This window comes from Halichoerus grypus, chromosome 7 (genome assembly GCF_964656455.1).
Source record: "Halichoerus grypus chromosome 7, mHalGry1.hap1.1, whole genome shotgun sequence".
Lineage (NCBI taxonomy): Eukaryota > Metazoa > Chordata > Mammalia > Carnivora > Phocidae > Halichoerus > Halichoerus grypus.
In genome coordinates, this window is record NC_135718.1 from 101,651,906 (window position 1) to 101,665,927 (window position 14,022).

The 14,022-nt window shown below is 47.4% G+C and overlaps 1 protein-coding gene across 2 annotated transcripts; it reads left to right on the forward strand.

The window, feature by feature from the left end:
• Positions 1-382: 382 nt before the first annotated feature.
• Positions 383-13,053, forward strand: METTL13 (methyltransferase 13, eEF1A N-terminus and K55). Of its 2 annotated transcripts, none has more exons than XM_036080554.2 (8): positions 383-823; positions 2,242-3,001; positions 4,472-4,671; positions 6,053-6,248; positions 7,120-7,287; positions 8,547-8,762; positions 11,161-11,292; positions 12,588-13,053. In XM_036080554.2, the coding sequence occupies exons 1-8, from the start codon at positions 671-673 to the stop codon at positions 12,860-12,862; spliced, it is 2,100 nt and encodes a 699-aa protein (XP_035936447.1). In that variant the 5' UTR covers positions 383-670; the 3' UTR covers positions 12,863-13,053. The 2 variants fall into 2 exon arrangements, with proteins under 2 accessions (XP_035936447.1, XP_035936449.1); XM_036080556.2 differs by having other exon boundaries at positions 2,437-3,001.
• Positions 13,054-14,022: the final 969 nt, after the last annotated feature.

A 14,022-nucleotide genomic window follows, 5' to 3' on the forward strand; every position in this document is an offset into this window, starting at 1 on the left:
TGCCCCGCCGGCCGCGCTCGGCCCTTCAAGATGAGAAGTGGCCACGAGGCCCGTTCGGACCGAAAGCGAACACAAATCTCAGGAGGTTGGGGCGGCCTCCGCCGCGGAGGAAAAGCTCAGACCGGGGAGAGCTGCCCTCGCGCGGCGCTCGGAGGCAATCTGCAGACGAGCCAGCGAGGCCTCTTCCGCCCGGACTCAGGCCCGTGGCCCCGCCCCCTTTGTCGCACGCAGGGGAACGCTCCGCCGCCGCGACGACTCCGCCTGCGTGTGGCGAGCGCGTCTCGGCCAATGAGGTGCCAGGAGCGAAAAGCGGTGACCAATGGGACGCTGGGAGGGTCTGCGTGCCGACCAATCGCGACGCCTGGCACCCGGATATGATTGCGGGTTCGGAAACCCCGCTCTGAGGGAGTGTGAGGGCTTCCGCACGTGCGGCAGGGGCTGCGAGCCGGGCGGACGGGTGAGCGTGTATTGGGTTCAGTGTCTCGCGCGTGGGGCTGGCGTGTAAGCGTCATCCCTTTGGGTTTTGAGCGGGGGATAAATCAGCGTGGTTCTTGGTCGTGGGAAGAATTCCACTGCAGGGGCCCGGCGTCAGCGTGTGTGGAAGCCTAACCGATGGTACCTCGGAGGGCGAGTAGGAGGGTCTTGAAGGCGCCGCTCGGACAGTGACAATATGAACCTCTTACCCAAAAGCTGCAAGGAGTTTGGCTCCGCGGACTATTGGGAGAAGTTCTTCCAGCAGCGAGGAAGGAGAGCTTTCGAGTGGTATGGAAGCTACCTGGAGCTGTGCGGGGTGCTGCACAAATACATCAAACCCAGAGAGAAGGTGAGCGCGGCGCGGCGGTCCCGAGTGTGTGCTCGGGAATGTGGGAACGAGCACTTTAACCCTGCGCTTGGTGGATAGCGACAGGCCCGTATTTTAGTAAGAAATGGGGCCCATATTTTCCGGATTCTATGCGTCACTCGGCTAAAAGGCAATTTTAAAATGTTCTTTTAAAGGTTTTCAGGTTAGAGACCTCCTGCTCCCAGCAATCCTTGACTTAGTAATCTCACTGGAAGAGTGACTGAGTAGTCCAAGCTAGCGATCGGCTCCTCGAGCAATGGTGTGCGTTTCTGTCACTGTCCATGTGTGTAGAGCAGAGAAAACCCGTGGCTTTACTGATAGATGATTCTGTTAACGGAGTGGTTGTTGCTGGCACGCTGAATTTCAGGCCCTGTGCTCAGCTCATAAGCAACAGGAACCCTAAGGCACGTTCCAGGAGTGACAACTGCTAAGTTCAATGCTAGGGGTTTGATGGAGACGAAGTGTGCTGGAGGTGGGGAAGAAAGAGGATAGGAAGGTAACATTCGTGGAGGATGCTCTCAGTGCCAAGACTTATGCTGAGTGCTGTGTGTGTGTGTGCCTTCAGCAGTTGAAATCTCATAATAACTCTGTAAGGTTCTTTCATTGTATTGATTTGGAAACTGCGGCTCTGAGCGCCAGTTTCTTGTCCAAGATCATACATGTAGTGAGTGGTCACATGGGAATTTAAACTCAGCCCCATTCAGTCCCAGGCTTATGCATTTCCCACCAGGCTTTTCCAGAGGTGGTGACATTGGGGCCGAATTTTGAAGGCTCAATGGGCGATTGCTCCACAGAGAGGGAGGCAACAACTTGTGTTTTAAGTTTGGCTTTAGAAAATAGCGGAATAAAGGCACCTGGGTGGCTCAGTCAGGTAAGTGTCTGACTCTTGAGCTCAGCGCAAGTCTTGACCTCTGGGTTGTGAGTTCAAGCTCTGCCTTGGGCTCCATGCTGGGGGTGGAGCCAACTTAAACAAAACAAACAGAAAAAGAAAATAGAATACCATGAGGTGTGCCTTTAGGCATGAGTGGAATAGGGTTATGGCACAAGTAGGTTTTTAATAGTAAAACAGTTTGGATTCTGTGACTTCCTATCACTTCTTGAATAATCAGTGCTTGCTTCAGAGAAAGAACAACCAGGATTAGCTTGTTTTTGCAGTATGGAAACCCATTTTTACATACCTTGCATTGTGTGACTGAATGTGGTTTTCACCGGTGAGTTTCTCTAAGCAGCGGTATTTCAGGATGGAACCTAGAATCACCTCTGTAATGGTGCTCTCTGCTGACAATAACCTTTACACCTTCTGAAAAGTTAACAGCCAAGGTGAGACTTGATTCCTTGAAGTGTCTGCAGGTCATTCCTTTGTCTTGATCTCCTTCACCTTGTTGGCTTTTTCCCCTCAGGTGCTGGTGATTGGGTGTGGTAACTCAGAGCTAAGTGAACAGCTGTATGATGTGGGCTATCAGGATATAGTGAACATCGACATCAGTGAGGTGGTCATCAAGCAAATGAAGGAACGCAATGCCAGCCGACGGCCCCAGATGAGCTTCTTGAAGATGGACATGACACAGATGGAGTTTCCTGATGCTTCGTTCCAGGTGGTGTTGGACAAGGGCACCCTGGACGCTGTCCTGACAGATGAGGAGGAGAAGACCCTGCACCAAGTGGACAGGATGCTGGCTGAGGTTGGCCGTGTCCTGCAGGTGGGCGGTCGCTACCTCTGCATCTCCCTGGCTCAGGCTCACATCCTGAAGAAAGCAGTGGGTCACTTCTCCCGGGAGGGGTGGATGGTGAGGGTGCACCAGGTGGCCAACAGCCAGGACCAGGTGTTGGAAGCAGAGCCTCGGTTCTCCCTACCTGTCTTTGCCTTCATCATGACCAAGTTCAGGCCAGTCCCTGGCTCTGCCCTTCAAATCTTTGAGCTATGTGCTCAGGAGCAGGGCAAGCCTGTGCGGCTGGAGAGTGCCGAGCGGCTGGCCGAGGCGGTGCGGGAGCGGCAGCAGTATGCCTGGCTGTGCAGCCAGCTGTACCGCAAGGCCGGGCTGGGGAGTGTATCTCTGGACTTGTGCGATGGGGACACGGGGGAGCCACGCTACACCCTCCACGTGGTGGACAGCCCCACTGTGAAACCATCGCGGGACAATCATTTTGCCATTTTCATCAGTGAGTTGGGATTGCTCCCTCTCTTCCTTGGAGGGGCTGGGGCTTTGGTGGATGGGTACACCGTGGCCGGTTTTATCTTGCAGGGGGTAGCACTTCAAGAGGTTAGACTAGCCCAGGCATGAGGAAGGGGGAATAGCGCTGTCCAGCTACCTGCTTAAGATTTGAGGCTTATTTCTTCACATCTTCCATTGCAAAGGCTTGGTGTGAGAATGGGTTTGGTAGGGAGGAGAGAGAGAGATAAATTAGGTAAGTCTCACAGTGTAGAGAGTTACTTTGTAACATGGAGTCATGGAAGCAGCAGAGTCTCAGCTCTGTAGCCTGTGAGCTGCAGGACTTGGGGGAAGTTGGCTATGCTTCTCTGCTGAATTTAGGGAGACAGTACAGAGTAGTAGCTAAAAAAGTGACTATTTAGGTTCCAGTTCTAGCTCAGTCCCTTCCTGGTGATGTGACCTTGAATGTTCCTTTTCTTTCTGTGCCTGAGTTTCCTCATCTATAAAGTGGGATTGCTAACTGTGTTGTGTAGGTGTGAGAAGTATAAATCTCTTAGAGTGGTGCTTGCACATGATAAGTGCTTAATAAACAGAAGTGGCATTAGTGAAGGGTGTAAATGATACCCGATTTACCTCAGTAATGATCAAAAGAAATAGGATGACGAAGTGCTTTCAAAAGTAGAAAATTCTAGGGCGCTTGAGTGGCTCAGTCGTTAGGCGTCTGCCTTCGGCTCGGGTCATGATCCCAGAGTCCTGGGATTGAGCCCCACTTTGGGCTCCCTGCTCAGCGGGAAGCCTGCTTCTCCCTCTCCCACTCCCCCTGCTTGTGTTCCCTCTCTCAACGGTGTCTCTCTCTGTCAAATAAATAAATAAAATCTTCAAAAATAGGATATTCTAGACAAAGGCAAGATGTTGAAATCATCATGCTGGTAATTTGCTGACAAGTGAGCTATTTTCCCAAGTATTCCATAAGCCTACCTGTCTACTAATGGGAACAAATAGTAAAGTCGATACAAGCACGGAGCCTGGGGCTTGGCTGCCTGGGTTTGAGCCCCAGCTTCACCATTTACTAATTGTATGAACTTGGGTAAATAATTCCATTCTGTGTCTGAATGGCCTCGTTTATAAAATGGGAATAATAATACCACCTGCATCTTAGACTCTTGTGAGGATTCAATTAGTTTCTGTTTGTAAACTTATTGGAATTTTGCTTGGCATATAATAAGTGTTAGTATTATTGCTATTTTTCTTGCACTAGGTACCTGCCTCTCCCCCTTACATGGTCACGTGGGTCCTACCATGTGTCTGATGGCTGCTTTGCTCAGGGCATTGTGCACTAGGGAATTGATAGCCCTCAGTGGGTCACAGTTGGAAGGGATGCTGGGCCTATGCCGGGGCTGACTCTCTGCCATGTAGGTCATATTGGTTGGGGCTTGAACACTCTTCCCTGGACTCCGTGTCACCAAGTGCCTCTTTCCAGTCCCCCAGGGTCGCGAGACTGAGTGGCTCTTTGGCATGGAGGAGGGTCGGAAGCAGCTGGCGGCCAGTGCAGGCTTCAGGAGGCTGATCACAGTGGCCCTCCACCGAGGCCAGCGGTACGAAGGCATGGACAGCATTCAGGCCGAGCTGTCAGCCAGAGTCATGGAGTTGGCTCCTGCCGGGATGCCCGCCCAGCAGCAGGTAACAGAGCTCTGGCAGCAGCTTTCATTGATCTCTAGAGAAGTCATATTAGCAGCCACGAAGGCAGAGGGTGTCTTAGAAGGAGCTAGGATGAGGGTCTCTGCCCCTAGTCTATTCCTGAAGGGCATGTCAATAGCTCAGAACTAAGTGGGCAGTACTTATGTTCTCTTGCCCCAGGCAGTGAGAAGAAGGAGAGCAGTTGCTCTTTTGAGACCCCCAGTAGCATCTGTGTTTGTGGGGCCTCTGAGACTCCACAGAGATGAAATGCTCTCCACCTTGCCGGCTCCAGCTCTTTATACTGTGGATTGTTCAGACTCTGTTTCTCCTTACCCTCTTTTGTGCAGACCTTCCTTGAGCATTTTGCTTCTTAGAACCATTATTATCTGAGTGTAGAATGGAAAAGAGGCAAAACAGCTCAGGTTAGTTTTCAGGATATTAGCATTGCTGGTCTGGTATTTTCCTGGGAAGGAAACAGGGTTTTTGCTGACATTGTCTCATTCCATCCTGCTGATGGCAGTTGACAGGTGAGTGCATTACAGGTACTTTATCCGTGGTAGATAGGAAAGCCAAGGTCCCTAGGGGCTTGTTTCTGTAGTAACAGATCTGAAAACATGAACCTAGACTTCCAGGTTCTAGCCTGTGGTTCTGCCCACTATGCTGTCTTGTGTTTGCAGATGAATGTGTGTTTGATTCTTCCTGGCAGAATTTGGGGTTGGTGTCCATAAAAGAGATGTAGATCCTGTGGGGAGGTCATTTGGGACCTTCTCTCCAGTGCCTGCATCTCTGCAAAGTCAGGGGTCCCTGGTGATTATTAAATACTCTTGGAGGTCTTTAAAAGAAATAGAAGCAAAGATTGGGAAGGGAAATGGAAAAGTCTAGGGGGAAAATGTATTTTTCTCCTAATTTTTTCTCCTGTTTAGAAAAATGGGGAAAAAGATGAGAGTAATTGGGGGAAGGGAGAGATTTCTCCAAACTTGGAATGGTTGCTTTCTCTCTGGATTTTGTTCTCTTTATCCCTGTTCAGATTCCTTCTCTCATAGTTATAGTTCCCTCCGGAGGGTTCCCTCTAGCTTTTATGGAAAATCCTTTGAGGATTCCTAAGGAGAACATCATGTTTTTGTGAGGGAGAACCCTTGCATTTCACTAAGGGTTTGGGGGATCTTTATGTGTTCAATTGGTTTTCCAAAGAGTGAATTAAACCTTTTGTGATCTGTTGAAAGGCTCCAGGAAAGTTCTTTAATAGAATGGCAAATCTTGGAAGTTCTTGCTGTCCTGAACCTTGGTATGGGGATTCCTCATACACACACAAAGGGAAACGATTATCATTTCTCATTGTTCTTAATTGAGCTGGTGGTTGACCACATCTCTGTTATATCTTCAGGTGCCCTTTCTGTCTGTGGGTGGGGACATCGGGGTCCGGACCGTTCAGCACCAAGACTGCAGTCCCTTGAGTGGCAGCTATGTGGTCGAGGATGTCCAGGGGGATGACAAGCACTACTTCCGGCGGCTGATCTTCCTCAGCAACAGGAATGTGGTGCAGTCAGAAGCCAGGTTGCTGAAGGATGTGTCTCACAGAGGTGAGGTGTCATCCGCACACTGGTGGGACCCAAGTGGACGTGGCCTGGATTCTCCATCTGGGGTGGTCAGACTGACCTGGGAGATTGGCCAAGATGTAGGACAGACCTGGGTGCCTGTGATCAGAGGCACATGGCTCTGCAAGTTGTCCTGTTACCATCTGGGCTCTTCAAGTGTAAACGGCAATAAGCAGAATGGAGGTGTACGTTGTTCTTGAGCGAAGCCTGGGTCTCAAATGATAAGGGGCTGGGGTGGTGGTTTACCAAATAGATGTGGTTATCACTTTAATGCCTTCAGTTTAGAGGCCATCCCCTTTGTACGTTGCTCCATATGCATCTGTTTTGTATTAATTCAATAAACTTCTGTGAGGTGAGCCAGAAACGTTACGGGTGCTGGTGAACCCCACCTTCTTCATACTGCCAGCCACTAGCATATGTTTCAGAAGGGCTTTAGAGTTGGTGGGTACCTTAGAGGTCACCTGGTCTGGTGCTATTCAGTAGAACTTTCTGCATTGGAGGGAATGTTTAATATCCACTTAGCTGCCCAATATGGTAACCATTAACCATGTGTGCCTCCTGAGCACATAGAATGTGGCTGGTGCAAGTAAGGCGCTGAATCTTTAATGTTTTTAAATTGTAATTTATGTTTACATTTCAATAGCCACAAGTGGCTAGTGGCTACGGTATTGGACAGTGTAGATCTAGGCCATGTCCTCTAGGATCCTTTTTTTTTTTCTTAAAGTAGGCTCCACGCCTGGTGGCGTGGGTTCTTGAGTCTGATCAAGCTCACTACGGCACAGTGCTGCTGGTATGGCTTGCTTTTCATGGACTAGAGTGCCAAACATGGGACCTCATCATCTCTATCTCTCTTTAGCCCAGAAGAAACGGAAAAAGGACAGGAAGAAGCAGCGGCCTGCTGACACTCCAGAGGACCTCCCCACAGCCCCAGGGCAGTCCATTGACAAGAGTTACCTGTGCTGTGAACACCACAAAGCAATGGTTGCGGGTCTTGCCCTGCTCAGAAACCCGGAGCTGCTCCTAGGTGAGGGAGACTCCGCTGCCTGCCACAGGAGGGGGCGTGTAAGATGACAGCTGTCTTGTGGTTTGAGCACAGCGATTACAGACCAAAAAATGCACATATATTCATAGTCTTCTTCTTCCCAATCTTCTTCTAAGTTAATAAACATCCAGTAGCTTTTCCCTGAAACTCAGATTGTAATCTCAAAATGGCTGCACATGTGGGTGTCTTAAATTTTTTCTTTATTCATTTATTTAAAATACTAAAGTATAAAATGTATTCAATGAGATACATAAAGTACAGATTTTAAGTTGTTCAGTTTGATGAGTGTTTGCATATGTGTCTACCTATGTAACCAGATGGAACATTTAAAAATCATGACTCCAGAAATTCTTGTGCGCTTGAGAAGAATTTCTGGCTTTCAGTAATGTATTATTTGAGCACCAGATGCAATTCTTTCTTGAATTTCTACTTAATTAAAAAATCTATATTATAGGTAGAACAGTCATAGCCTTATTACTAATAACAGGTTTGGATCTGACCACAGTAGCAAAAATGTTCATTTTTCTGTCTAGGCTGGTAACTGTTCACCCAAAGTCCTGAGTATGTCTTATTGAAACATCCTGTACTTTTGGCCTTTCTTGGTGTTGATGTATGTCCCTAGAGTCTCAGTTCTTAAGTTTAATCCTCAGATATTAATCTTACATTTAATGTCTCCTTTCAGTGATTCTTTCTTATTTCTTGTCTTCTTCTGTCTGCCTGTGATTGCTGAGGTTTCTCTGTACTTAGGACTAGGATTTGGGCCTTTATTTTCCCGTGATTTCTGGAACTTGGATGGATTGCCTTCGGTTGGTTGGTGTTTCTGAGAGGGCAGCTGTGGCCTTTGAGTTGAAAGCTGGGCAGAGGGCATTGCATCTACATTGCCTTGTGATCCTAAGCGAGATGTTGGCCATTGTCCCTCCCAATTCCTAGGGGAAGTCTAATAATGCTTATGGTGGGGACTCTTGGTTTGATGTCAGCTGAGTGCTTTGGGATCTTTAAGGGTCTGTAATAATAACACACAGCTTCTGGATCTAGTAAAGGAAGGATTGTGAGGCCACGGTTGAGTTTTCAGATGTCAGACTGGCCCTAAATTTCTGGGATGAGACAGAGAAGCTGGGCCTCTAAATCTTGTATCCCCTGGGCAGAGCCAATAATCCAGCTCCCTCCTTTACCCTCCCCAAGGCTGGTACAAAATTTTCAGTGAGCAGATTGTCAAATGATGCTTTATTCCTTTATTGCAGAGACCCCACTGGCATTGTTGGTGGTAGGCCTGGGTGGGGGCAGCCTCCCCCTGTTTGTCCACGATCATTTCCCGAAGTCCTGCATTGATGCTGTGGAGATCGACCCCTCCATGTTGGAAGTGGCCAGCCGGTGGTTTGGCTTCTCCCAGAGCGACCGGATGAAGGTCCATATTGCAGATGGACTGGACTATATTACCAGCCTGGCAGGAAGAGAAGGTACTGCTGTTGGAGAATTTGGAGGGGTGTTGAGGGAAGAGTCATCCAAAGTCGGCAGGCCTGCAAGGGCCTCTAGAATTCATCTCGAACAATTAGCATTGTCCCAGTCTTTCCCCCGTTGATTTGTTCATTCATCGGTTGATGTATTGACTCAGTAAATCTAGAGTGCCAGCCAGGTGCCCAGCACTGTGCTATGGGCTGGGGTACAGCAACACATAAAACTGACCATTTCTGCCCTTGGGGTGCTGACAGCTCAGTGGGCTTTTCTCCTGGTTCTCTTCTGACTCTGTGTCCTTGCCACTTCCTCATCCTCCCAAGGAACCTAAGGTCTGTAGCCGGGTGAGGAAAAGGGGAAGAAAAGTTGGGGTGTGTGTTGGGAGTTGTTTTTTAGTCTTTTTTTTTTTTTTAATTTTTTTTTTTTAAGATTTTATTTATTTGCGAGAGAGAGAATGAGAGACAGAGAGCATGAGAGGGAGGAGGGTCAGAGGGAGAAGCAGACTCTCTGCTGAGCAGGGAGCCTGATGTGGGACTCGATCCCGGGACTCCAGGATCATGACCTGAGCCGAAGGCAGTTGCTTAACCAACTGAGCCACCCCGGCGCCCTGTTTTTTAGTCTTTGAGCTGCGGGTGAAGCAGAGAGAGAGCCAAACAGCATTCGTGTAGATCAGTGGCTGTACACCTGGGGGCATCGGGCAGTGTCTACACACACGTCTTTGGTCCTTGTAACCGCAGGGTGAGGGTGCTTCTGACAGTGAGTGAATAGAGACCAAAGATCCTGCTAAACGTCCTACCGTGCACAGGACAGCCACCCCTGACAAAGAATTATCTGTCCCCAATGTCAGTAGTGCTGAGGTTGAGAAACCCTGAAGCAGATGCTACTCAGCGGGAATTCTGATGGCCGTGCTGCTGCTGGAGTTAGGGCTCCATTTTGCTCTAATATTTCCTATCTCAGACTTAGGACAAAAGGCATATTAATGTTCTGCAATAGCTCCTGTGCTTCTTTTGCCTCTTTGTATGTAGACTCCTGGGGACTGGTGCTTCCCGGAGCAGGAGTCCCTCAGGGAGAAGTCAGTCAGGTTGGTTCAGTTAAGTGAACCTGGGAGCTCGGGCCACCCACCCTTCCTGGTCTGCCCATTCCATAACTGATCCTCTGGTTCTCACTGGATCAGAGCATCTCCCAGTTAGGGTATGGCAAAACAGGATGCCCGGAGTGAGTACTTTGGTGCTGGGATGGACAGATGGTGCAGGAATTTTAATTGCAAACTGAACTTAAGTATGTATCAAGAGTCTCACAGGTTACCTCTCTGAGGCTGGGGCCCAGGCCCAACACAGCTAGTACATGGGAAATATTTAAAACTGCACTAGGCTCATGGCAGGCACTCAGTCTGTGATGTGTTGCCGTCAGTACTGCCCATCAGTCAGTTTTGAACAGCCTGGCAATCAATCGTCTCTAACAACCACCTTCCAGATTATTGGAGGGCTCACTGCTACAAATGTGAGCAGTGGTTATTCTTGGACTTTGATGAGCCAGCATGTTCTGCTCTCTAAGAAACCAAAACGAGATCTGTGCCATGCACAGTAATGGGCATGCAGTAGTCCTGTGTCAGTATTCATTAATTATTGAATAATCATTATCATAGTTTCAGAGTTTGCTGAAAGTCCGTAGCATTGCAAGCTTACCCCTTGTAAAAACTATTTCCATTATAGCAAGGAGTGCATCTGATCCTTCATCAGTTCTTTCTCACCCATTTAGTAAAATCTTTCTTGAGCCAGCTATTTTTCAAGTACTAGAAAAGATACACTAACTTTAATTTGAGAACATTTTCTCCTGCAAGCATTTGCTGGGTCAGCCCCTAAAGACTTAGGCAGCTGCTCTGCCTAAATCAATAGTTCTCAATTCTGCCTGTATTTCGAATTACCTGGGAGTTTAAGAAAAATACCTGTGGCTTCCTATCTCCTCTCCTACCTGTTCCTTCCCACATCAGGGTTTTTGATTCAGGTGGTCAGGAATGGAGCCCAGGTTCTCAAAGTATTTTGAATATTTCCTGGTGACCCTAATGTTCTGCTGGGATTCAAAATTACTGGTATAGATGGACTCTTAACCAAGTAGTAATCATGCTAGCACGGATCCCATGAATGTGTGTGCTTATGGAAGGTGCTTTTAAATGTGGAGGAAAAGATCAGGTAAAAGCCCTGTCTGTCATGTGGGGTGCTCACAGCAGAACCCTGATGGACAGTGACTCCCCTGGACAGTGACATCAGTGCCCTTACAGACAAACCACAACCTCCATGTCATCCTTCTGACTTAGCCACCTGCGGCCACCACAGGTCACAGGGGACATATGGTGTAGGAAGGTAGATGGTGTTAGACAAAGACTCGTTTGCTTCTCTTTCCCAGGACAGCCCCACTACAATGTCGTCATGTTTGATGTCGACAGTAAGGACCCAACACTGGGAATGAGTTGTCCACCACCAGCTTTTGTGGACCAGCCTTTCCTGCAGAAGGTCAAAAGCATCTTGACTCCTGAAGGTAGGAGGTACAAAAGGTTGGGCAGGGAGGAGGGGTGGGTCCTTTAAAAATTGTTTTCTTTTTAATGAAAAATGGGTCTGTCATAAGTGTGTAGCTCGATGAATTTCCCTGAATTGAACACACCCGTTTACTCTCATCAAACACAGAACACTTGTAGCCCCCCAGAAAGTCCACCTCTTACCTCCATTCAGTAACTCCTCCTCTTCTCAAGGATAACCCGTATCCTAACTTCAGTCAGTACAGCTTAGTTTTGCCCATTTTTGTTCTTTGTATACATGGAATTTTATGGAACATATTATTTGTTTTCTTTTACCAAACATGATCTTTGTGAGATTTATCCATAGTGTTGTATTTACATTGTTATTTATATTGTTGTGTAGTATCATTGTGTGTCTATAACGCATTCGTTTCTCTATTCTGCTGTTGGTGTTGGGTCATTTCCTACTTGAGGCTTTTATAAGCAGTACTGACATCAACATTCTAGTAGATGGCTTTTGGTGAAATATATTTGCAGGTCTGTTGGGCATATAGATGGCGTTGTAATTGCTGGATCATAGTTTGCTTGTAAGCTGGGGTTTCCTAGATGTTACCAAACAGTTTTACAATGTGTAGTAATTTACATTTCCCCCAACTTGGTCATGTTAGCTACCATTTGATTTTTTTCCATGTGGGCTGCCCTAGGTGTTAATGCTGTTTCATCTTCATAGCAGCCCATTTTCAGATAAGGAAACTGAAGTAAGGAAACTTTGCCAAGGTGACACAAGGTAACAAGCTGGGGCTCCAACTGATGTCCTTGTGACTTGGAAGCTAGAGCTCTTAGTCCTTATGTAGACAGCCTCCCAGATGTTTTGATTTGGTGTCAGGTACTTGGGTGAACAGAGTTTTTGGGAACCTTCATTGTCATAGGTCAAGGTAACCTTGGCCCTTTTCCTGGCAGATAAATACTCCGTAATGTATATGTCAAGAATGTAACACCCCTGTGGAGTTGGTACATTTTTTTCTTGGGGTATTAATTACTTCTTTCTCAAAGCATTTCTTTGGGAAACTGAGGCACGGAGAATGGTAAAGTAAATTGTTAGCAGCACAGAAGAGCAAGAAATTAGCTTTAAGTTTTCTCATAGTTCACATATTCCTGCCTTCATATGCATTGTGCTCTCTGCAAACTCACTGCAGCTGTGTTTTCTTAGGCTACCAGCTTCCCTGTAGCAGGAATCGGTCTATTCCTCAGAGCTGAACCTTGTCTCCAACATGTCCCCTGATCTGTGAGACATGACTCTTCCCTTCCCACCCTGTAGGTGTCTTTATCCTCAACCTTGTGTGCCGGGACTTGGGGCTGAAGGACTCAGTGCTGACTGGGCTCAAAGCGGTCTTCCCTCTCCTGTATGTCCGGCGAATTGAGGGTGAAGTAAATGAGATCCTGTTCTGTCAGCTGCACCCGGAGCAGAAACTTGCCACACCAGAGCTCTTGGAAATGGCCCAGGCCTTGGAGCAGACCCTGAGGAAGCCTGGGAAGGGTTGGGATGACACGTATATACTGTCAGATATGCTCAAGACCGTGAAGATTGTGTGACTGCTGGGCTGGGAATCTGCACTGCTTCCTGCCACACTGACCTTGGGCTCCTAGCCTTCCAGAGATTGAAGAATTATAATGCACAATATTTTTTAAGCCTCATATTTTTCTTGGTTTCATACTCAGCTGCATGTGACCTCCAGCTTAGTGAGGTTGCCTGAAGATCTGGGGAAATAAAAAATGTCCTCCCATCCTGTCCTCTTTAGTATCACTTGGGTTGATTCTCTGTGCTTCTTATGCTGTGTCCTTGAATAGGATTCCCTGCTGGAGCCCCTGACAGATGCTGATGCCTTAAAGACTATACACCAAGCTCCTTAGGATGGAAGACAATCAAATTTGATTGCTGGTTTGCTTTCACTTTATCTTCCTATTGGTTCTGTAGGAATGATCTCAAGTGAGGTAGCATAGCATTCTGTGCCAAAAGACTGTAAAGAGAGTAGGATATCCATAGATGTGAGACAGATTTGAGAGAACATCTAATCCACTCTGTCTCCCTCCAGGTGGAACTGCTGTTGACATGATCCCAAGTTTTAAGAACCTGCTAACCCACTTTAACAACTTTCCTCAGCTACCCAAACCTTGTAGCCTAAGCTCTTTGTTCTGGTCTCTGTGGAAGGGATGGGTGTAAGTGGCCCCATAACTGTGTGTCGGAGACAGCCAACTAATGTCTCCAGTATCGGTTTACTCTCCTTCATTGACTGACAGCTATGTGTGGGAACCATCGTAAAGACTGTGGTGGATGTAAAGATGGTTAAGAATGGCCAGAAAACATGGATTAGTAATAAAAATGAACATGTTCCAGTAATTTTAAGTGATTCACATACACTATCTCATTTAATGAAATAAAGGAACGTTAAACCAAAACTACATCTAACCTCAAATCTCAGTTGAGCCAGCAGCATCAATCCTGTCTGTTTATTCAAACTAAAACCAGCAGTTCAGAGATTGGCTTGAATTTCATCTCTCCTAATTATGCCAAAGCTGACTTAATGAGCAACGCCATGGAAAATAAACAAGTTGTCACCATCCACCACCCCAGCTTACTTTACAGGCCCTTTCAAATGGACTCTAACCTCTTGAGGCGAAGCATATTTCAAAGGTAGGGTGTCATCCTTACAAAATTGTGTCAGCCCATTGAGGAGAAAGGATATAAGGACAGA